Source organism: Chiloscyllium plagiosum, unplaced genomic scaffold, assembly GCF_037043375.1.
Source record: "Chiloscyllium plagiosum isolate Xiang-an unplaced genomic scaffold, Cpla_swu_hap1 HiC_scaffold_2, whole genome shotgun sequence".
Lineage (NCBI taxonomy): Eukaryota > Metazoa > Chordata > Chondrichthyes > Orectolobiformes > Hemiscylliidae > Chiloscyllium > Chiloscyllium plagiosum.
The window spans coordinates 100,244,781-100,270,177 of NW_028270140.1; the positions used below are offsets into that span (position 1 = coordinate 100,244,781).

The 25,397-nt window shown below is 38.0% G+C and overlaps 1 protein-coding gene across 2 annotated transcripts in view; it reads right to left on the minus strand.

The window, feature by feature from the left end:
* LOC122559783 (leucyl-cystinyl aminopeptidase-like) overlaps nt 1-25,397 on the minus strand; it is a 119,927-nt gene that overhangs the window by 2,451 nt on the left and 92,079 nt on the right. Inside the window, exons 11-17 of one of the 2 annotated variants that reach the window (XM_043709814.2) lie at nt 19,263-19,360; nt 17,185-17,371; nt 13,459-13,615; nt 10,922-11,106; nt 5,346-5,507; nt 3,455-3,595; nt 463-544 (exon numbers count right to left, since the gene is read on the minus strand). In XM_043709814.2, coding sequence (XP_043565749.2) covers nt 463-544; nt 3,455-3,595; nt 5,346-5,507; nt 10,922-11,106; nt 13,459-13,615; nt 17,185-17,371; nt 19,263-19,360 — 1,012 coding nt within the window. The remainder of the gene's footprint in view (nt 1-462; nt 545-3,454; nt 3,596-5,345; nt 5,508-10,921; nt 11,107-13,458; nt 13,616-17,184; nt 17,372-19,262; nt 19,361-25,397) is intronic. The other variant, XM_087998988.1, reaches the window with a different exon arrangement.

A 25,397-nucleotide genomic window follows, 5' to 3' on the forward strand; every position in this document is an offset into this window, starting at 1 on the left:
GAAACCCACGCAGACACGGGGAGAATGTGCAAACTCCACACAGTCAGTCGCCTGAGGCGGGAATTGAACCCGGGTCTCTGGCGCTGTGAGGCAGCAGCGTTAACCACTGTGCCACCGTTAGTTTAGCAAATGACATGGAAACTGAAAAACATATTTTCTGACTAGATTATAAATATAGGACAATTTTCTTTCAATGACATTTGGGAATATGCCCACTTCTTTATCTTAGATTTAGTACGAATAAGGCCCATAAACTGCTACGTATGTTTATCGATTGGGAATCTCAGAGCAAGTCACAAACTGTCTACGTAGCATTCCAAATGGCAAACAGTCGGGAATAGGCCATACCACAACTCCTCAATAAGCATTTTTAATTCATCATAGCGTAATCAATTTATCTTAAACAACATTTCTAAGAAATAAAATGCTTTGCAACTGCTACATAATTAACATGACACTAACCTCAAACAGGCGAGTCTTTGTTGAAAAATGGGATGTAGTTTCAGCAATGATGGTTTCAATAGTAAATGATCCAAGCTGAAATCTGATAGTGTTTATAAAGTTAAACATTTATTTACAGTAAGTCAAGTAGCATTATATATTAGAACACATTTAGCATGATTTTGTTAGTTTTAAAAACACCTTGCCTTAGTAACATGCTTAAAAAAAAACACATTGTGAAGTATCCACATGAAGACCACACAAAGGAAAAAAAAATGCCAATACAAAGCAGAAGCTATTAGAGAAAAGATTGTTCTTTTCACAACAAAGGGTGTTTTAAAAAGGGTGAAGGAGAGACAAAAAATATTTCAGAGGGGAATTGTAGAGCTCTACTGCCAATTACAGGGAAAAGGGAAAGGAGAAATTGGTTAGAAGAAGTGGGTTCAGAAGCAAAGGGGCAGAAAGTGCTTACAATGACAGATGACCAGACCTATACTCTGAGTTGGTGGGTTTGGGAGCAGCTGTTAATGGTTGATGGCAGTTGGGGGGAGCAGATGGCAGTCAGCAAACCTGTAAGAATGGATTTCCTCACATTTCACAGATTTTAATGCTTGAGGAGTGACAGGATTGCAGGAAAACTCAATACATCAGACAAATGAAAACTCATTTCTGGTTCCAGCAATCCTCATCATCCTATAGCTGTCAGGTTTCTGTCTCATGAAACCTGGCTGGCCAGAGTTAGATTTGATTTAGCATTTAAACACTTAAACAATCCACACCTATTCCATATATGTTTTGGAGCTAAAAGCCTGCTACAGGAGTAAGGCTCTGAAAATGTTTAAACACGCGGATCAGAATTTTATATTTCAAATGTTAAAGACCAGGAAGTATTATATGCTAAAATGATACCAGAAGTAGAGTTTTGTGTAAGCTACAGTTTACAGACTGTGGAAGATGCTCTGGGAAAGCATAGCAATCACACGGAGTTGAGTCTTGAGATGACAAAAGAAGTGAAGACAGCTTTAGCTGCTGATGTATAAGTAGATAATGGTGCAGAGTTGAAAATAAGCAGCCCTGGGTGATACTGAATATGTAGTGTGAGAAACAAGTCAGGGCAAGTCAGACATATATGATGCCAACCAGAAACAGTAGCTCCAAAGGGAAACAGGAATATGGGTATGTCTACATACTTGTGGATAATCCCAGGATTAACTGGAGACATTTATAGCTCATTCAGGATTGATTATCAGACAAGCAGTTCAATAAAAAGGCACTGGATGGGTAAAAAGAATGTGAAGCAGAAGTGTCATCAGTATCCCAATACATTTGGACTTCATGGCTTTGATTTTATTTAAACCAGCCTGGACCAGGTGTTTAAATGGAATGGTTTGCTCACATAGTCCTTTTCCACCCAATCCAACTGACTGTAATATTAAAATCAGGTGATTCTCAACATCACTCTGGCTTTCTACGTGTCAGGTCTTTTCTCCTGCCTCAATGTCACTCTCCTACATTGCTTCCATTTCCCTATATGTCATTTGTTTCTGGAAACCTAGCAATTTTTATCTTGAACCCGATCAATGACTGAACTTCCACAGCCTTCTGGAAGAAAGAATATCCTTTTTACTTTCTTCATTAGTTTCTTGGTCATTCTTTGCATGTTTAAATTGTGACCAATCCTCAGGCAACTACTTTTTCTGGCATCCTTGAAAGCCACTTCATTTGATGTTATGCAATGCATTAACTTCTTTTATTAACCTAGTTAATTTAACTTTTCATTTGGATGATTGTGCCTTAAAGGAATGCATGCTTTATAAATAATGTATAATAGATTATGTAGTATTGCTTTAAATATTAGCCATTCCTACTGTCAATCTTTAAGCATACTTTTTCAAATAATCATAGCCAACATATCCCTCATACCTTTATACCTCTCTTCTTCAGATTCACTAACTTAATTTCAGAATGGATTATGTCAGATTCAAACTTAATGTACAATTATATAATATTAGTGTTCATTAATTCTAAAAGGTTACAGCAAGGTTATTATGATCCATTTCTCATTACACAAAGCTAAATTCAAAACAGTCCAATTCCTACTTGGTTCATTAATACCCTCCCTCAGAAACTAATCTGGTACACGATCCAGGAATTCATGCTGTACAGGTTGAGTGTTCATTTGGTTAACTCGGTCTATGTAAGTATTCGTCACTAATTTTTACAGTATCACCACATTGCACGTATCTCAAATTTCCAAATTTATACCATGCCCAACATTATCATTAGTTAGTGGCCTACAAACAAACCCCACCCATATTTTCTGTCCCTTGCTGTTTCTTAGCTCCACCCAAGCTGATTCTAATCTTCAATCTAAGATCCTTTCGCAGTAATATATTGATCTTCCCTTTGTTTGAGCAAAGTCTATGCAAGTAACTTGTAATTATACAACATCTTACTGGAAGGCACTTCATGTAAGATATTTTAACATCTTGTGTTCTGATATTTACCACCAGTTAGCTTAATTGTGGTCATAGGTTACCTTAAAGAGAAATGGTCTAAGGATAAAATAATTTCATATCTAGATTGAGAAACCAGTTAGAAATAACTAGCATAGAACTGAATAGGTGCTATCTTACTTAACAAAGCTCAGAACTGTTTGAGGAGATAACAGGTATTATCTGTGAATAGAAGCAATGGCTGTTGTGGAAGAGTAGAGGGATTTGAGGAGACAGCTGCACAGAATCTTACAAGTGGAAACTAAGGTTGATAAGACCAACAAAAAAGTATTTTTGTAAAAGTACAATACATAGAAAGCCAAGAGCTAATTATAAGCTTAAGTAAAACTGACAAATTTTTACATATATCATGAAGCTTATAAAGTAGCATGAAAATGCTCATAAAAGGATCAGTTGGTACGATAATTATGAATATAATTCAATTTTAGTAAGGTTTCATTGTAAGAAGCTCCTAATATGCATACCAAATAAGATGGAAAAAAGTCATCAGGACCTACTTCTTAACTATATTATCCCAATTTTCCTTCACAAAATCCCAAGCAAAGAGATATCCGACCAAGGTTTTGCTAGCAGTAGCAAGAATGGAAGGTAGTTCCTGTGCCCTTATTGTTTCATGTTGCAGGCTTTCTTGCATTAACCTGGGAAGTGAAGCATTAATATCGTACTTAGTATCTGCAAACCAATACCTAATACTCAGAAAGAGATCAGAAGAATGATCTGGAGTTATAGAGTTTTTTTTTTAAAATCAAAGAAAGATTCAGAAATTCGAATAAAACTAGTAATCTGGATATAATTTAGGTGATTATGGACATTATTACTTAATTTCAACCATGCAGGAGGAGATTTCTCTGTGAAAATTGTAGAGAAATCCTAAACACTTCCTCTTACTTCAACAGTTACAATGTATTTTTATAATACCACAGGAAACATCTTTCCAAAAATATTTCCATTCCAAAGGTAAAACAATTTGAGGATCTTATCACAAAACATTTTGTTTTAGAAATCTGAGGACATGATTCATTAATTGTGATTTTATTTTAAAAGAAGCAGCCAAGGGTTAGATTTTACAGCCCCCCGTCAAGTGGTTTCAGGAGGGTGGACAAACAAAATATAATAGGTGAGTAACTCACTGACTTCTCATCAACTCTTGAGCTGATCCCCATGATACAGAGAGATGGGTAAGGCTTGCACAATCTTACGGATAAAATATGTTAGGAAGTGAAAAACAGCCCGGCAATGAGAAGAGTACTTCTTCATTAATTTGGTGAATAAGTGAGATTGGTGAAAAAGATGTGAAAAGGGCTCACATCCTTTATATCCTCTCTGTATCTCTCACATTTCCCTTATACCACTGCTCAAAACTGATCAAATCCCATTCTGTGTCTTCCTGTCTGGTTTGCAAATCTGAATTCCCACCTCCTGTCCCTAGCGTGCCTGAACATTCCTCTTCAAAAAGCCTGGATCTTCCTGTCTCCAGTGTTCACAACATTTCCTGTGAATGTCCATGTAATCTCATTAGGTAGTGTCTTTTCTGGCTGCTGATCAGATTTGCTGGCCATTTTTGAGGGTGCCATTGTGAGAGATGTCTGCAGTTAAGGTTAATTTGGTTAGGTTTGTTCTTGCCTGGACAGCCTACCACTTAGCCTTCTTTTAATACCATTCTACAGAGCTGACTGGTATTAAGTGGTGAAGGCTTAGTTATTATTAAGTCTCTGGCAAAAGAGGTTCATACTTGAATAACAAGTAGTAATTTATTCCATGATGGTAAGATAAGAAGTAACATCAGCTTAAGACTAATTAACTATATTAACATTAGGTAAAGATACATTGGTATCTCCAGGGAAATACAGGGAAATACTAAGCCAACTCATAACTAACTGCAGACAGACTGAAGAGGACTAATCAGCTCCCTCCTAGAGACTGTTAGTTACATAATCAATAGACTGAGTCATACAATCTTTCCTCAGTTCACTCCAATCCCCATGTATTGTTCTGCCCTTTCAATTCACTTTTATGATATTTTACGTTAACAGTAAATGGCAGTTATGATTCACAACATAGTAGTTATGCTAAATATTACTTATGTTTATACTATTAGTTTCTGTGGACATAATTCTGTACAATATTGCTTAAAACAGAAAATGCTAGAAATGCTGCAGTTCAGTCATATTTTTTGAGTGTGCAGACAAACTGACAAAACAAGTAAAAATCACATTTCAAACATTATGAACAACCGCATGTCGAAAGGAACAAAAAGATTTAATTTGTAATATAATTAGAAAAGGAACGTTGCAGAAAGGGAAAGGGAGAGAAAATCACATGTAAATGCTGTTTCCGTGGCGATGTATTTACGATTGGTTAGTAGATTTTGAATAGGTATGTACAGACCCAATTAGCTGTTGAGGATTGCTGCTTTGTGCCAGGGCTTGTAGCATCTTCCTTTTCTCTGCCTCCACCTGCGAAGTATTGTACATCTGACGTATGAACGTCCAGCCCTTGTCAGCACGTGCTCCAACAGTATAGATTGTCCTTGTGAGATCAGATGGTAAGCTGCAATAAGGAAGTTAAAATGATCTATCTACATATGGGCATTCACTTTAGGAAAGGAATATGGATATAGGAATGGATTAAGAATAAACATGGAATAAAACTGGAACTGAACAACAGATTTAGAGGCATGGTTTGAAGGTAGTAAAATCTGGAAGTAAATCTGGTAGTGATTATTTATTTTGCACCATCTGTACATAACATATGCTGAGTACTATCTCAGTGAATGCAATTACAATAAAAGTATCGACCAAAACAGATGAAGCAGATAGTGTTTAAACACAACATATTTGAATGCAAATTACTGGAGAAACTCAGCTGGTTTGCAGCATCTGTGGAGAAACAGTTAACATTTTGAATCTGATCTGAATTCTTATGAAATAAGTTTTGAAGATTAATTATATTTGACTCAACATTAACTTTGTTCTCTCTCCATAGATGCTGCCAGACATGCTGAGTTTCTGCAACACTTTGTTTCTATTTCAGATTCCCATCATTTGCATAATTTTGCTCTTAAATAGTTGAATGCACCCTGAATGTGAATTTAAACAATCCATGTACAATGTATTTTTTTTCTTCCATCTTCAGTTACAGGGGTTTGCCCTGAATGGATATTCAGTGCCTGAAATATATGCAGCTCAAATTGAACATTGTTTACATGGTTTCCAAAGGCTCCAGGCTATTTACTATAACAGGACTCTCCAAACTGATATTGTAGTGAAATTGCATAAGTTATGAAGATGTGGGTGTAGTTTAAGAGAGTTAAAAACAGCAGAACTACCAGACACAGCACCAAGTGTTCTCAATAAGGCAACAATGTACGTAACAATTGGTCGAACAACTTGATTAGCTCATTGCCTGGAGACAAAAACAAATTCGAATTCAGCCAATCAGTTTAAATTTATACCCCAAAAAAAAACAACTTCCAATCAAGTTTGAATTAAGTATATTGACAATCTTAAAAGCCAATGACACAATCCAATGCTAAAAGGTATAAGACCTGGGAAAATTGAACAGTTGAGGTGAGAACTGCCAAATCCTAGCATGTAGCAGACTGCTTGAAAAAAATCTCTCTTAAAAGTACCTTAAAATCTCTAACGCAGAAATTCCTAACAAGGAGAAAAGAAGACACAGGAAGAACCAAAGACAAGAATTTAAAGCAGCTTGGTTTTGAAATAAGAGGTGTCGTTTTGTAAATCTTAATTGGGAGTTTTATCAGACTAGTATTATAAAAGGGAAGGTAAAAGACAGGTTAGAGAAAGAAATTGTAAATAGTGGTTAGTTAATTATTCTCTATTATACTTTAAGAAATAAAGTTGTTAATTTTTACTTTGCATAGTTCTTGGTCACTTGAAATTTTACAGATTGCTGCATGGGATAAATCTTTTCTGTGTTGCTAGTTTTAAATTAACCAGCAGAGTTTACCCCGTGTCGTAACACATTGCATAGGATTTTCCAAAAATTGAAAGAGTCTTCAAAACATCAAATACTCTGGCAAACCCGAGGTGCATGGGTTTCTCTAGTTGCTCAGTTACTGAACTTTTAAAAATTAGTTGGAGCGGATGAAAGACTATCCCACAGCAGATAATGAAGAGGTTGGACACTCCATTGGGACAGATGGAAAGCAAGGCAATAATTCAAGTCAAGGATATGCCACAAATGTTGGCTATTTCTTCATGGTACAAAATGCTTTTATTTCAGACGGAGATAAAGATGAGAGAAGTCACTAGAAACACAACACCTAGTAGTAAATGGGCACCAGAGCTCTGCAATCTCTCAATATTTAAATTACGGACTTTTATCTTTTAATGTTGGAAATTAAGAAAACAAAGTGAGGGCACAAAAAAAACTCAGCTGGTAATTGTAGTGATTGTTATGAGGTCAGTCAGGTGGATCTCATAGAATATGAGTTCCCGGATTGGTACTGTTAACCTAGCCCAATCAAGGAGCCCTGGCTGACAGATATAAAAAGGGTGTCAGAGGTTCTGCTCACTCTAGGAGCCAGTTCTGTGCTAGCTGGGTCAGTGCCATAAATTATGCACATGTAACTGAAGGGTGACTTGGATATGGGATACTTGCCTTCGTGGATTTTTTTCAGTAACAGCCCCGAAAATCCAAAGTTATTCTATCAGTACATTAAGAGCAACAGGATGATTAAGGAAACGATTCAGACTGTCAGTAACTTGTATGTGGATGAAGAAGGTGTTCCAGCATTCTTAATGAGAAGGAGGACAGCTGAACCCCATGGGAATAGGTACACCTACAGTGATGTTAGGATGGAATTGGAGAATATTACATATTTCAGAAAGTCTGGCTCAGGCATAATAGACTGAATGCCCTCATTTGTGCTGGAACTATTCTAATTTTTCTCTTATAATATTCCCATTGCTTACCTCAGAGTCCACATATTTAATCTTAATCCTTAAATGAAAGGAGCAATGCAACTACAACTATAATTGCCATGCTATCTGAGGCAATGCACGAGCCCAATACTCAGGCCAGCTCTAGTAATAATCATAAAACAGTCATAAGGATTTAATGAGCTTTTTAAGTCTGTCTGGAAACTCGACTGATCGGGCAGAATGCTGCTACCACCTTCAAACCTCACAATACATGGTTATAACTGAAGGGAAGCCATTCAGACACAGGACACAGTAAAACAGGATTTTCATCCAAAACTTCATAATGAAATGTTTGAAGTGAATGTTCTGTATTCAAAATGCACTTGTGACAACACCAAATTTCTTGTGAGAAAACCTATTGTCAGCCAGGTTTAAATATCAGTCAACAAGCTGCCAAATTTTAAAAATTATTAATGAATTGAAGCATCGTTTTAATTGAATGCAAGTGGAAAAATGGGGAGAGTCAGGTGATCACTTATGGGACAGAACAGATTAACATTTTGAGTCTCACATAGCTCTTATTCATTGTTCTGAAAAAGAGTCAAACATTAACTCTACTTCTCTCTCCACAGATGCTTCCAAGCCTGGTGAGTTTTTTCAGCACTTAAGTGTGGCTGATGATGGGATGACTTTCTGTTCCTGAAACTTTGAACAGACATATAAATAGAGAGAGAGGGAGACTGAAAGACAGACAGAAAGAGATAAAGAGAGAGAGAGAGGGAAAAGTCGGCGGGGGGGAAGGAGAGAGAGAGAGACATAGAGACAAATGGAGGAAGAAGAAAAGAGAAGGGACTCATAAGGAAATAAAGAATTGCAGCTGGTGCGATCAGCAAAAGAATGTGACATTTCTATGAACTACAAAGCAGATTACAGAATGAAAGATTCTTTGGTCAAAGAGATGCATCTCATAGCAATCAAAGGAATTCCAATTTATCTTGACATAGCCAATGGGAGAAAGAATTATTAAAGTGAGTTTTACTGGTGGTAATAGGTTTGGGACTTCTCTGGTAACTAGATGACCAGGCACCAGATGACATGATTCGCTGAAACAGGGAGAAGAGAACCTGAAAATAATACTGGTTTGGTTCCCGTAAAAACTGTAATCCTGTGGAGCATAGACATTGGTGTGGAGTTTTCAATTGTGCTAAAAGGTTAAAAGGAGATTTATTTTCTTAAGTTTCCATTAGGCTACTATTGATTAACCTTAATTTAAAATAAGCCTTGTTAATTCCAAAGCAGCCATCTCGCGGAAGACAATCCTATTTAAATAGGTTCCTAATTACATAATAAATAACAACAATTTTAATAACAAAAAGATTTGTATAATTCTGCGACATTTTTTGTATTCTTCAGAAGCATGTTATGGAGACCATCTTCTAGCTCCCTGATCACTGATCAGGATGATGGGTAAAAATGGAAAATGGTTCCAAAGCAGTAAACTTGGTGCAGTGGTCTAATCAGTGAAAGTACATTTTCAGGCACAAAAAAAATTCCAATGAAAGCTTGACAATTTAAAGGCCTTTATCTACAAGTCATAAGGCTTTTAACAACTCAAAACAGTTAAATTATGAACTTCAAATACAGCCCCCATTATGTATAATAAATGTGTTGCAGTGCATTGTAACAGGTACACACTTTGTGAGGGCATAAAACTCAGAGTTCAGTTCTGCATGTAATGAGGATGTTTAAGAATCCTGCACTGACAACAGATGAATCTAAAAAATTTTTTGTATTAAATTCCCAGCATCACATTTGTCTCTGGGATGACCAGTTAAAAGACCGGATGTGCGCTCTCAACTGAAAGCAGAGTTAGGATACCTTATCATGAGTCTTATTATGCTCAGTTCAATCCCACTTAATTGGCCTCTTCCCAAAATTTAAAATCAGTAAGATAACAAAAAAGTTTTGCAGCAGTGGTGAGAGCTCTAGAGACCACTGGAGCATTAGTATTTAATGAAAAGTTTAAACTGGCCTGTTTAATGCGGTTTAAGCAGCTCCTTTGTAACTGAACCCCAAACTAATGGCAAGTGACTTAATAGAGGCAACTGACCAAAGAAAGGTGTGACAGTGGAAGCACAGGGCTCTGCACTTAATAAACTCATCACTATAGAGCATCAGGAATTATTAGAAGCTGCAAATTCCCTCTGCACCTTTCTATACTCTATTACAATGGCTACTTTTCAGAAATTCCTTTCTATTGGTGACAAAGCATTTTGTGATGTCCTGAAATTGTGCAAAATACTAGACCAATGTGAGCTTTTGTCCATTATCTCTTTCGTTTTGGATTGTATTTTGAAGTAGAGTTGACTGACATGCACTCTAGTTATGTGACTCCTTGGAAGCTTTTTTTTCCAGTATGGATAAACAATACTTGTGAGGCACATTGAATAGAGTTACACAGGACAGAAACAGATCCTTCAGTCCATGTCGACCAGATATCCTAAATTAATCTAGTCCCATTTGCCAGCATTTGGCCCATATCCCTCTGAACCCCTCCTATGCATATACCAATCCAAATGCCTGTTAAATGTTGTAATTGTACTAGTCTCCACCACTTTTTCTGGCAGCTTGTTCCATACACGCAGCACCTTTGACTTGAAAAATTAGTTGCTTAAGTTTCTTTTAAATCTTTCTCCCCTCACCTTAAACTGGTCCCCTCTAGTTTTGCTCTCTCCTACCCTGAGAAAAAGACCTTGGCTATTTCCTTATCCATGCCCCTCATGATTTTATTAAACCTCTATAAGGTCAACGCTCAGTCTCTGATGCTCCAGGGAAAACAGCCCCAGCCTATTCAACCTCTCCTTAATGCTCAAACTCTCCAACCCTGGCAACATCCTTGTAAATCTTTTCTGAACCCTCTCATGTTTCACCACATCGTTCCTAAAGCATAGGTACATTGCAAGCGCCAAACAAATATTCTTTAAAAATCATTTGAGATTATAATTGAATCTCTAGGCATTTTGACACTCAAATAGCTAAAAACAGCAAGAAAATAATGTTAACTCCACTACTTACACACTCAGGTTTTTGGTATTCTCCCACATGTTAAACAGTTCACTTGCATTCTGGGCACAGTTGCCATAGTTGTAGTCACATGCAACAGTGAGAAGGATGGCACGAAGTTGCCTTTCAGACAATGATCCATCATTACTCCAGGTCTGATGATCAATCAGGTCACCAAAAATATCAAAAATATATTTCTGCAAAATATTTACATATAGTTTGGCGATGGTGTTCCGGTATATGGTCAAATTCCACAACAATTCCAATGTCTTGAATAAATCAAGACCTTCAGTACTTTCTGCTCTTCCTTCTTTCAACTTACTGATAAAGACAGTAGGAGTATACTCAAGAAGGAAATCAGGAGGGCAAAAAGGGGACATGAGATAGCTTTGGCAAATAGAGTTATGGAGAATCCAAAGTCTTTTTACAAATACATTAAGGACAAAAGGGTAACTAGGGAGAGAATGGGAGCCCTCAAAGGTCCTTTGTGTGGAGCCGCAGGAGGTGAGGGAGATACTAAATTAGTATTTTGCATCAGTATTTACTGTGGAAAAGGACATGGAAGATATAGAATATAGGGAAATAGATGGTGACAACTTGAAAAATGTCCATATTACAAAGGAGGAAGTGCTGGGTGTATTGAAAGATACAAAGGTCGATAAATCCCCTGGACCAGATCAAGTGTACCCTAGAACTCTGTGAGAAGCTAGGGAAGTGATTGCTGGGTCGCTTACTGAGATATTTGTATCATTGATAGCCACAGGTGAGGTGCCGGAAGACTGGAGGTTGGCTAACGTGGTGCCACTGTTTAAGAAGGGTGGTAAGGACAAGCCAGGGAACTATAGACCAATGAGCCTGATGTTAGTGGTGGGCAAGTTGTTGGAGGGAATCCTGAGTGACAGGATGTACATGTATTTGGAAAGGCAAGGACTGATTAGGGATAGCCAACATGCCTTTATGCATGGGAAATCATGTCTCACAAATTTGATTGAATTTTTTGAAGAAGTAACAAAGAGGATTGATGAGAGCAGAGCGGTGGATGTGATCTATATGGACTTCAGTAAGGCATTCGACAAGGTTGCCTATGGGAGACTGATTAGCAAGGTTATATCTCATGGAATATAGGGAGAACTCACCATTTGGATACAGAACTGGCTCAAACGTAGAAGACAGAGGATGGTGATGGAGGGTTGTTTTTCAGACTGGAGGCTTATAACCAGTAGAGTGCCACAAGGATCAGTGCTGGGTCCACTACTTTTCATCATTTATATAAATGATTTGGATGTGAGCATAAGAGGTGCAGTTAGTAAGTTTGCAGATGACACCAAAATTGGAGGTGTAGTGGACAGCGAAGAAGGTTACCTCAAATGGGCCAATGGGCTGAGAAATGGCAGATGGAATTTAATTCAGATAAATGCGAGGTGCTGCATTTTGGGAAAGCAAATCTTAGCAGGACTTATATACTTAATGGTAAGGTCCTAGGGAGTGTTGCTGAACAAAGAGACCTTGGAGTGCAGGTTTATAGCTCCTTGAAAGTGGAGTCGCAGGTAGATAGGATAGTGAAGAAGGTGTTTGGTATGCTTTCCTTTATTGATCAGAGTACTGAGTACAGGAGTTGGGAGGTCATGTTGCGGCTGTATAGGACATTGGATAGGCCATTGTTGGAATACTGCATGCAATTCTGGTCTCCTTCCTATTGGAAAGATGTTGTGAAACTTGAAAGGATTCAGAAAAGATTTACAAGGGTGTTGCCAGGGTTGGAGGATTTCAGCTAAAGGGAGAGGCTGAACAGGCTGCGGCTGTTTTTCCTGGAGCGTCGGAGGCTGAGGGGTGACCTTATAGAAGTTCACAAAATCATGAGGGGCATGGATAGGATAAATAAACAAAGCCTTTTCCCTGGGGTGGGTGAGTCCAGAACTAGAGGGCATATGTTTAGGGTGAGAGGGGAAAGATATAAGAGAGACCTAAGGGGCAACTTTTTCACACAGAGGGTGCTATGTGTATGGAATGAGCTGCCAGAGGAAGTGGTGCAGTCTGGTACAATTGCAACATTTAAAAGGCATTTGGATGGGTATATGAATAGGAAGGGTTTGGAGGGATATGGGCCAGGTGCTGGCAGGTGGGACTAGATTGGGTTGGGATATTTGGTCAGCATGGACGGGTTGGACTGAAGGGTCTGTTTCCATGCTGTACATCTCTATGACTCTATGAGATAAATATAAAGCCCCTCAAACATTGAAAAATGTAAACAGGTACATTTAATATGAAGGTAGGAATTTTGGCAGTGAGGGACTAAGACAAAATACTGGCTATACCGATCTTGCTGCTCTAAAACAAACAAGCAAGAAAGCAAAAACAGCATTACACAAAATGACAAAATTGAGATAATGAAGTTATTTACATTTTGATGCTTCCCATTATCTTATTATAATGACTTAATGCCTTTGATTATAGTTTATGAAGGTACAGTTTGTGATAGGTGGAATACAATAGTTTCACAATACTGCTCCAGATAAACATACGAGAGACTATGGATAAAAAAAAATTACCTCCATCCGGTCAGTGAGTTGCAGCATTCCCCTCTTTTGTACAAGCCAGTAGATATTGTGGAGTTGAAACAATGCTTCAGCTATTGGTGCATTACTGCTTTCATTTTTCATATACTTGGTCATGGACAATGCCTGTTGCATTGAGACTTTCCCCGCACTACAGGCAGTAAGAGAAAACACAGTCCGTCACACAACTCTGCCACTGAGGAATACCTGCTTGGATTCCAATGTGACATGTAAAGCATGATTCACAGGCAGTATAGTGTTTTTGGAATTAGAGCAGAGAGAGAGAGACCATTCTGTCCATTCTGCCTGTGTTGATTCTTCAGAAGAACTATACAATTAATCTTATTTCCTGTTCTTTCACAGCCTTGCAAAGCTGTCTTTTTCAAGTTTACGTGCAATTTCATTTTGAAAGTTACTTCTGAATCTGCATAAATTAGTCTTCTGGACAGCAAGTTCCAAATTATAACAAAACCAATCCTTTTGTTTTAAATTCATTCATGGGATGTGGGCATCACTGGCTGGACCAGCATTTATTTCCCATCCCTAACTATCGAGAGGACAATTAAAAGTCAACCACGTTGCTCTGAGTCTAAAATCATGTTAAGCCAGAGATGGTAAGAACGGCAGTTTCCTCCCCTAAAGGACATTAGTGAACCAGATGAGTTTTACTTGACAATCAGTAATGGTTTCCTCAGACTCTTAAATCCACATTTTAATTGAATTCAAATTCCATCATCTGCCATGATGGAATTCAAACCTAGGTCCTTAGAATATTAGCTGGGGCTCTAAATTATGAGTCAAATGACAATACTAGTTGGTCATCTGTTTCTCACCTCCCTGTTCTTTTTGTTAGTTATCTTATTTCTGTGTTATTTGGTTCTGATACATTCACAAGTAGAAACTGTTTCTCTATGAAAATCTCTATTTTGAAGACCTCGACTAAATCCCTCTTAACTTCCTCTGGTCTTATTCCAATTTCTCTAGTCTCTTCAAGATCATTTCCCTCAACATTGGTTTAATTCTAGCAAATATCTTTTACATCTTCTCAAAGGCCACCCTTTCTAAAATGGTATGCCTGGAATTGGACACTATTACTTAACTGAGACCTAATCAGTGGCTTAGAAAGGTTTAGAATAACTTCTTGTTTTAATATGGGTTTCAATGTAAAAAGCTATGAACCCCTTGATCCTATTTTTAAAACAATGTTCTTTACAGAAATAAGCCTTTCCATTTATAAATAAAAATGATGATCAGTTGGTTGCTACTTGACCGCTAAATGTTTTAAATCTTTGGGAATCTGAATTGCCCTTAGAACCCAAGATGCAAGAATATTACAGGGGATGACCAGCAGTGAAAGCAGAGTGCAAAGAAATTTACGTGCAAATCTCATGTTTCTGCTTAGCCTGAAGCTCAATCTGAAGTGCCTAACACTAAGAAAACAAATATGAGGAGATTGTTCACTAGACGATCTCCACAGTGGTCTGAACACACCAAATATCTCTGCTCCTTCAGCTTACTTCCACCTTTTGAGAACTTTGATAGAGTCCCATACAAAAAAAAAGGTAATGGGTAAACACTCAGAAAGCCTTGGTGTTCTGGCAAATCTGCGGATATTGTCAAAGAGTATGAAGGGGTTTAACCCCATCTCTGCACATGGCTTTGTGCACCATCCTTCCCAGTGTGGACACAGTGGTCAACTGCATTGCTCGTACACCTGCCGACCCAAAATTACAGCAGCCTCTGATGGGTATTGTTTCAGCTTCAATTCGACAAAAGCAGAAACGATCTGATGTTCCAGTAGTGCAGTGGAATCTTAAACTGAAACTGCAATAAGGCTATAAGATATAGGAGGAGAAGTAGGCCATTCAGCCCATCAAGTACTCTCATCATTCAATGAGATTACAGCTGATCTGACGATCCTCAGCTCCACTCTTATACTCATTCTCAGTAACCCTTGATTCTCTTTCTGATTAAAAATCTGTCTAATTCAGCCTTAAGTATACTTATTAATGTAGCCTCATTAGCCCTCTATTGGAAAGAATTCCACAGATCCACAAACCTCAGAAGAAATTCCTCCTCATCTCTGTTTTAAGTGCGTGACCCCTTAATCTGAGATTATGCCCTCAAGTCTTATACTCTCCCACAAAGTGAAACACCTTTTTGCACCTACCTTGCCAAATGCACTAAGAATCTTGTATATTTCAATATGTTGCCTCTCATACTTCTAAATTTTACAGGCCCAGGCACTCCTTCTAAGACAGTATCTCTGTACCCAGTATCAGCCTAAGAACCTTATATGGTCTGTCTCCATTGCCAGTTAATCTTTCCTAAGATAAGGAGCCCAAAACTGTTGGCAGTATTCCAGCTGTGGTCTGGCTAGTACAGTTTTAGCAACACTTCACTACTTTCATATAAAAAAAGAATATATGGACTGTTGCTATCACGGGTGGAGAATGCAGTGTTCAAGGGGTCTTACAGGATGTCACAGTAGTATCCTTGAACATGTTGTGATTGAGGAGGAGCTGCCTCTAAAGAACAGCAGGGGCTCCATGGAACCTCATCTCATCCAAGCTCATCATCCTTATATTCTTCTTTTCCTTATGTTTACCTTAACTTACCCTAAAATACAGGTCTTCACTTTGACTGCTCCTTATGGTAACAAGTTCCACATTCTGACCATATTCTAGAAAAAAGATTTGTTAATCACCATCTTATGTTAATAGCCCTTCTTGCTGGTCTCACCTTATCTATGTCTAGTTTCAAAAACTCCTCCATAATGTTAAAGACCTCACCCCTCAACTTTCCATAATAAAGAGACCCTGCTTGTACATTTGTCTCTGGTAGGTACGACCTCTCCATGAGCTAGATTAGATCACTTAGTGTGGAAACAGGCCCTTCGGCCCAACAAGTCCACACCAACCCGCCAAAGTGCAACCCACCCAGACCCATTCCCCTACATTTACCCCTGCCCCTAACACTACGGGCAATTTTAGCAAGGCCAATTCACCTAACCTACACATTTTTGGAGGAAACCGGAGCACCCGGAGGAAACCCACGCAGACACGGGGAGAATGTGCAAACTCCACACAGTCGCCTGAGGCGGGAACTGAACCCGGGTCTCTGGCTCTGTGAGGCAGCAGTGCTAACCACTGTGCCACTACTAATAATGTCACCAGTATTTGCACCATCTCCAATGCCTTTTATATCCTTTTTATAAAATGAAGATGAGAATTGTTCACAGTACACCAGAAATGGTCTAAGCAATAATCTGTACAAGTTTAAATGCTATCCCTCTAGAGCACCCGGAGGAAACCCACGCAGACACGGGGAGAATGTGCAAACTCCACACAGTCGCCTGAGGCGGGAATTGAACCCGGGTCTCTGGCTCTGTGAGGCAGCAGTGCTAACCACTGTGCCACTACTAATAATGTCACCAGTATTTGCACCATCTCCAATGCCTTTTATATCCTTTTTATAAAATGAAGATGAGAATTGCTCACAGTACACCAGAAGTGGTCTAAGCAATAATCTGTACAAGTTTAAATGCTATCCCTCTAGAGTTAAAGTACAGTATAACCAATATATTTCTCAGCATACCTGAACTAAAACAGCAACAATGGTGATTAACATTTATTTGAAGCAGCACCAAAGATATACTTGTTATAATGTACTAAACATAAATAAATTCAAAAAACAAAATAGGCTAAAACAACTGATTACCTTGCAAGCACAAATGCATTATTAATGAGGCCAGCTCGATCTTGGTCACTGAGAGCTAAATGGTTATTTTGCAATAATCCACTTAATTCCATCGAGATGTCCCCTTCATAATGTATGATGTAATACCCACTCATATTCACGTTAAATTTCACCCAGGTCACATTTGGTTCTTTAAGGTCAATAACGTCTAATAGAAAATAAAATGCAAAAACATTTCTATGAAACTGTCAGATCACTGTTAAAATTGGACATTGGATAAGTGACACAATAATATTCCCTGATGAAATTAATTCAGTCATACAAGGTCATATGGTTCTGCACAAAAGCCATTAAAACCTCAAACAGACTACCTTTTAATGATATACAGTTGCACATCAGACAGTGCATTAAATGTATTTAGTGACTGAATCACACAGACTTGGCATACTCTTAGCCATGTTGTTTGATGGTATAATTAGCCCAGTGCCTTATTTTAGAGATTGGAAAATCGATTGCATTTTGAAACCCTGAATGTTATCTAGCAATCTTGAGTAGAAAGTTAAATGTTTGAACATAAAATGAGGGCAAGACCAGCATTAAACATAATTCATGTGGCTAAATTCCCTAGTAACCACAGAGAAGGCGCACTACATAACTGGAAGATACTTGCACTTCAATAAGTAAGCATATTTTTGGTGGTGATGATTGTGAAGACTAAAATTGGAAAGAAAAGGGGAGCAAAAAGGATACCAATGTACAAATCAGATCACTGGGAGGGGCATTTGAGCATGTTATAATGAAGGAATATAAACCAATGTTACAATATTGAACATAGCTCAAGTAATGTACACCATCAGAATACAAAGATTTGGCACAAACTATATTCAGTACATATTTTGTATTGACATAGTCCAAGGAAATTTTATAATAATCATTCTTGACTTTCCCATTATTGTAGTCCTATTCTCTCCTGGTGGGAAATTAATGTTTTTATTCTGCAAATCTCCACAGTAGAGGTGTTCAATTCTAACACGCTAATATAAGAATAGAAAGTTGCATATTGCTATTCAGGAATGTAACAAAGTACCATCAAGATTTCACTAATTGCCACTAAATGTTAATATCAACACAAATGTATATATCTTGTTAGTTATCTACTTGCCATCTGAATATAAATATTATAAGAAGTGTCTGAGGACATTCATGTCAGTCAGTCTTCACTAACAGAAAATAACATGTCAGGAATAGTGGGTGTATATGGGGGATACAATAATAGGGAGTTAGGATAAAATGCCACTTAAATCAACAACACATGACTGATATCATAATGTTCTAATTAATTCAATTTTAAACACACTTGAGTTGAACTACAGATTGTTTAGCAATGGAATAAGTAGAAAGACCAATTACTAGCAACAAAAAAAAATCATTGGTTGCTAGTACAGAGCTTGAGTATTACTGAAAAAAGACACATTTTGTTAATGTTTTTCATCTTGCACTCATCGAGATAATTCACAAGTATACCTACGAAGATGGAAACTAACATTTATACGTAAGGTGTGATTGTTGGTTAGTTAGTATACACTGATCGATAGATGCTTTGTCTTAGAAAATGTAACAGTTAAAGATGATTGACAGTTAACTGTTAGGCTTTGTTTAGATTTTAAATCAGAAATGAAATGGCTATCACTCATTTTGTTTAGTTGAAATACGTGTAGTGCATGTCACATTCATTCTGCAAAGATCAGGGCCCTGTGCATGAATACATGTAGCTTCCAGTATATGTAAGTGTTCCAAACTGCAAAGCTAAGTGACAATCAAAATTTAGTTGTCAATGTAATTCTTCACACTGTCAGGATTATATAGCAAATGTTGTAAATGAAGGAAGATTGAATCAGAATGTATAATTCCAAATAATAACATCAAAGACCAGAATTCTGCAGATAATTGAAAGTATAGCTTCAGGTCAGTCTTATGTTCCAGTGTAAAGCCTGTATATGATGACTAACCACAGCTCTAGTAAAACTTACCAAAGACCCATTCAAAACTACTCAGCAGATATACCATTTGCTTTATTTCTTGAAGTCAAAAACAATCACCTGTTTTGCTCTTAAGGAACCATGTTTTGATACACTGGGGTTGGCCATAATTGCTGCAACTGCTGGTCATGTACGTCAATGGAATGTGCCACAGGTAACTGAGAAAAACCAAATCAGAGCTTCAAGTCAGTTTCACTTGGTTTAAAAAACTAATAGATATTAGACTGGAAAAAAAGCTAAATAATTAATCTAAGTTGTGAGCTGCAGCAACTGAAATCATTATCTCTCTAATGTAATGGTCATTCTTACACAAAAGCAAAACACAAAGAATTAACTATTATCATGCACTATTAAAATGATCCAAAAATCCTAGGTATATTCAATCGTAATACAAATTTTACTGTCAACTTAATAAAAGGGTAAAAACCCAGTCTATTATGAACAATTCATGTTCATTTTTTTTAAAAACTCCTAACGCTCCTTTATAACTCATGGTGCGGATGGTTAAGTTATTAGAATTGGTTTAATAACAGGAAACAGGGGGCTGGACAAATGGATGATGCTAAGGTTGTTAGACTGTAACAAATTCAGTATCGCAATAGCAAATGCTGGTCTGTCATGAAAGGACTGAAAGCAAGATTGGTCATTTTGTTGATGACACAAGATGGGCAGAAAAGTAAGTTGTGAAGAAGACGTGAGGAATCTGAAAAAGGGTATGGATAAGTTAGTAAACAAAATGTGGTAAAATGTAAACATGGCTACTTCAGCAGGAAAAATGGAAAAGCAATGTATTGTTTCAGTGGAATGAGATTTCAGAATTCTGAGGCACAAAGAATGTCCTGGCATATGAAAATTTGGAACGTAGGTCTAGTTATTGATAATGAAGGCAAATACAATGTGTTTATTTATTGTAAAAGGAATAGAATATTAAATTATTGCATGTTTTGCTATAGATGTACAGAGTATTGGCCACATCAAGAGTACTTGTACAGTTTTGCTTTCCTTATTTAAGAAAGGACATACTGCATTGACTGTTTGTGGCCAACACTGCCACTTGATGGAGCACTGTGTCATCATACTCAAAACTGGAATGTGCCTTTTAATTCACACCCAACAGCAGTGAGCTATATGTGATAAATAAATTTAAAAGTGACTGAAGAAATGAAAGTACATTTGAGAGAAGCCTGACAGAAGCATTCAAAGTGCAAAGTGAATTTGTTTTTGTATTTTAATAGATCATTTATACTCAGTTATTAACTCAGTTGACTATTGGTTGGTTTGTGATGCAAAGTGACACTATTAGCATGGGTTCAATTCCCGCATTGGCATAGGTCACCATGAATTCCTGCATTTTCAACCGCACTCCTCACCTGATGTGTGGTGACCCTCAGGTTAAACTCACCACCAGTTATCTTTCTCTGATGACCATTTAAACCTGCACGTTCATACCTTACCACAGCACTTTAATTTAAATTTTATTGCATAAAGCCATTCAGCCTTTCAGAAAATCAAAGTACATAATTTTTTTTGAAATTATGTAATGATCTATGCAGGCATTACACTACAGATTGTGTTTCACTCATGGTGTGGTGTCATAGGTGAAACTTTGCATCTGCAGATGGATCACTGTGGCTATGTGGGAAGGGAGTTGATAGGATGGCTACTGAAAGAATGCTTCCCCTTATGGCAAAGACTAGAATAGAATACATTGCTTGAAAACAAGGGATTTCTCATTTAAGATGGGAGTGAGGATGATTTTTTCTCTCTGATGGTTGAGAGTCTGTGGAAGTCTCTTCTCCACAGAGCAGTAAAAGCAGTGTGACTAACAATGTTTTTTAAAGCAAAAATAGATAGATTCATGACTAACACCAGAGTCAAAGAGTTTCGCGTTCTACAGGAAAATAGAACTGTAGCCATAATCAGATCAGCCATGATCTTATTGAATAGGCCTAACGTTCTCCAAATTCATATGGTCATATGTTTGTAGATGAGGATTTATGGCAATCACTTATTGCACACTTCCTGCTTTGTGTACCTCAAAATGTTAGCCACAGGTCAATTAGAAATCTTGCATTATGACTCATGGTCATAATTAACATGACAAATCCCAATCAAGATGAGATGGAAATGGTGGAACACTATTAACATTAGAATCTGGATCAAATGCAAAGTTGTTCACAATTACAAATGGAAAATCACACCTATTTGTTGAACTACAAGTTGTGTTTTCTGTAACAAAAAATACAAACTAATTTTGTGTTTATCTTAGCTTAGCCTTTCTGCTACAATAGATCCTAAATTGTCTTCAGCAGTGAAGGAGTTCTGGCCATCACATAACTACCTCCTCAACTTCAGCAGATTTCCTGGGTTAGGGCTGTGCATGCATTTACAACATCAGCTCTCTTGCTGTCATTTCTCCTTCAAAACACATTCTTGAAATATACCTCTTCTCCAATTTTTAGTTACCTGTCTTTTTATTTCCCTATGTGGATCCATCAAATTTTGTTTGCTATTGCTCTTATAAAGTGCATTGAGTTGTATCTTAAAGATGTTATACAAGATTATTACTATAACACATAGCATGTAAACAACCCTTCTGTCTAACCAGTCCATGCTGACCATGTTCCCAAACTAAACTTGGCCCATATCCCTCCAAACCTTTCTTATTCGTGAACTTATCCAAATGTCTTTCAAATGTTGTAACTGTACCTGCATCCACCACTTTCTCTGCTCCTTCCACACACAAACCTCTCTCTGTGCAAAAATGTTGACCGTAATGTCCTTTTTAAATCTTTCTCCTCTCACTTTAAAAATATGCCCCCTAGTTTTGAATTCCCCTCACCCTAGGGAAAAGACCCTTGTCATTCACCTTATCTATAACCCCCCATGATTTTATAAACCTCAATAAGGTCACCCCTCAACCTCCGACACTCCAGTGGAAAACGTCCCAGTCTTTCCAGTTTATTTTTATATCTCAAACCCTCCATTCCTGGCAAAATCCTGGTAAATCTTTTCTGAACCGTCTCCAGGTATGGGGAATAATGTATTTCCTATAACAGGACTACGTGAAAGTTCTTGAACTTCTTTTGAAATTCCTATCAAGGAAAATGGCACATTTCACCCAAAGGAATGGCGGAATTATTGTTATGCTTGCACAAGGATAAATCCTGTGACAGAACAGGTTAAATGTCTTACTACCATATTTGTAGGACATCCAGGTAGGCATTCATTTCCTGCAAGCCAGGATCACCACTGGGCCTCTCAGAGTGGATGCCTGCGGCCAAACATTATGTCTCTTCCCATTCTCAGCTGGTCTACTAACCTCCACCAGCCAGACATGCTTTCACCCTTAGCCGGCCTTATTGACATGTGCCAATTGCACTCTAGTTTCCTCCCCTCAGACATCTAATGTGCCTTGTGCAACTTAGACTATTGCCACCCAATCTCATTACACAGCATTAACAAATGCACCCTAAAGATGACAAAACAGTAGTTACTGACTCCAAAGTCCAACAAGCACAGTACCTTGCCTGCTGCAGATCTCAGGTCAGGCAGTCAGGAATCTGAAGGCATAAATTGCTCACATGTAGAGAGCTTAGCTGGGAAATGAAACTTAATTCTGGTGAGCTGACTTTTTAATGAGCATGTATAACATGATTGGAAAATTGCTGTTGTAACCCCCTTGTTCAAAACAGAATCAAGACAAAAGATGGAAAATTATAGGCCAATTAGCATAACCTCGGTTGTAGGTAAAATTCTAGAATCCATCACTAAGGATGAGATTTCTAAATTCTTGGAAGTACAGGGTTTGATTAGAACAAATCAACATGGATTTAGTATGGGGAGGTCATGCCTGACAAACCTGTCAGAATCCTTTGAAGAGGTAACAAATAGGTTAGACCAGGGAAACCCAGTAGATGTTATCTATCTGGACTTCCAAAAGGCCTCATGGGAGGCTGCTGAGTAAGGTTAGGGCCCATGGTGTTCAAGGTGAGCTACTGGCATAATTGGGGATTGGCTGTCTGACAGAAGGCAGAGAGTTTGGATAAAAGTTTTTTTTTTCAGAATGGCAGCCGGTGACAAGTGGAGTCCCGCAGCTGTTCACTTTATATTTTAATGGTCTGGATGAAGGGACTGGGGGCATTCTGGAAAAGTTCATCGATGATACGAAGTTAGCTGGACAGGTAGTACCGAGGAGGTGGGGAGGTTGCAGAAAGATGTATTCAGTTTAGGAGAGTGGTCCAGAAAATGGCTGATGAAATTCAATGTGAGCAAGTACAAGGTCTTGCACTTTGGAAAAAGAATACAGGCACAGACTATTTTTTAAACTGTGAGAAAATTCATAAAGCCAAAGTATAAAGAGATCTGGGAGTGCTAGTCCAGGATTCTCTAAAGGTTAATTTGCAGGTTGAGTCCATGATTAAGAAAGTAAAGTAATGTTGTCATTTATCTCAAGAGGATTGGAATGTAAAAGCAGTGATGTGCTTCTGAGACTTTGTAGAGCTCTGGTTAGGCCCCCATTTAGAATACTGTGTCCACACCTCAGGAAGGACATACTGGCACTGGTGCGTGTCCAGCAGAGATTCACACAGATGATCCATGGAATGGTAGGCTTAACATATGATGAAGGGCTGAGGATCCTGGGATTGTATTCATTAGAGTTTAGAAGGTTGAGGGGAGATCTAATTGAAACTTACAAGATAATGCCTGGCTTAGAAAGGGTGGATACTGGGAAGTTGTTTCCATTAGGCAGGGGGACTAGGACCCGTGAGTACAGCCTTAAAATTAGAGGGGATCAATTTAGAACAGAAATGAGGAGACATTTCTTCAGCCAGAGTGTGGTGGGCCTGTGGAATTCATTGCCATGGAGCACAGTGGAGGCCGGGACATTGGGTGTCTTCAAGGCAAAGATTGATAAATTTTTGATCTCACAAGGAATAAAGGGCTACGGGGAGAGTGCAGGTAAGTGGAATTGAAATGCTCATGAGCCATGATTAAATGACAGAGTGGACCTGATGGGCCAAATGGCCTTGCTTCTACTCCTATGTCTAATGGTCTTATGGTATACATGTGTAAAAGTGTTTCTTGATGCCCTCTGCTTTATTGGCCTTTAAAGTTCAAATAACCTAACTGCAAATTCCATCCCACTATCCTGAACCTGTTTCTTGGCCTCTTGCAGGAATACATTTACCCTATACATCTAGCTTCTTGCACGGCAATGTTTAAACCCAAGGATAGATGCAAATTGAAAATAGGTATGTCTTGCGTTCACTGTCATACTAACATAAATGTCTTATTACTGCCACTTAACACACCATGACCAGACATCTTGTAATCTGCTAGTCACTTTTGCAAAGTCATTCTGAAAGTGCAGGAAGAATCACTGCATTCTGGCCAATTATCTAACAGAAAATCTACCCTTTGTTTATATCTGGAAATGTTTCATTAAAATTTACATCTCTGTTCTCTGAATTCCACAAGTGATCTAAAGACTTTGATTATGACTTTTTGAATATTTTGACAAGTTCAGTGACAAAACGTTGAAACTAGCAACTGTGATTAATGTCTTCACAGCCCCCGTTGGTTAATGCCCCTTAATGTGACTAAATGGAGCTGGTTGTGAAAACATTATACATCATGGCAACATCAAAGAAGTTAAAGAGCAAGCAGGAAACCAAGGACTGTGGTTAATAAATCACTGAAAGTCCACAAATAGGTGTGATGAGCCCATTGAAAAGGCAATTTAGATTTCAGGTTAGGGCAGTGAAAATGAAAGCTGCATCATTGCATCAAGCTGTAGAAGATCTTGGTACATTTGAGAACATTGTGTTCAGTTCTGATAGAAATCATTGAGGAAGTGCAGAGAAAAGCATCTAAAATGATAATCAATCTTTGCAATCAGAAAATAATTGGAGAAAGTATGATTGTAGAAACACAGACTGAGAGAGACATTGTTTACAGCTTATAAAATGAAGAAGTAATTATATACTGTTGAACTGGACAATCTATTTATAATTTTGATTGTGATGGAAGAGTTAGAGCAGATGGATATTATGTGAAGGGTTAATTAGGTGTTGGGAATCCTTCTTTTTGCTGTACTGAATACAGAGGGAATTGCAGATTACCTTTTTTACTTTAAAGTGAGAGTTGGAAAAATGTCCTGTGTGGATGATAATGGATGAATTGCTGAGAACA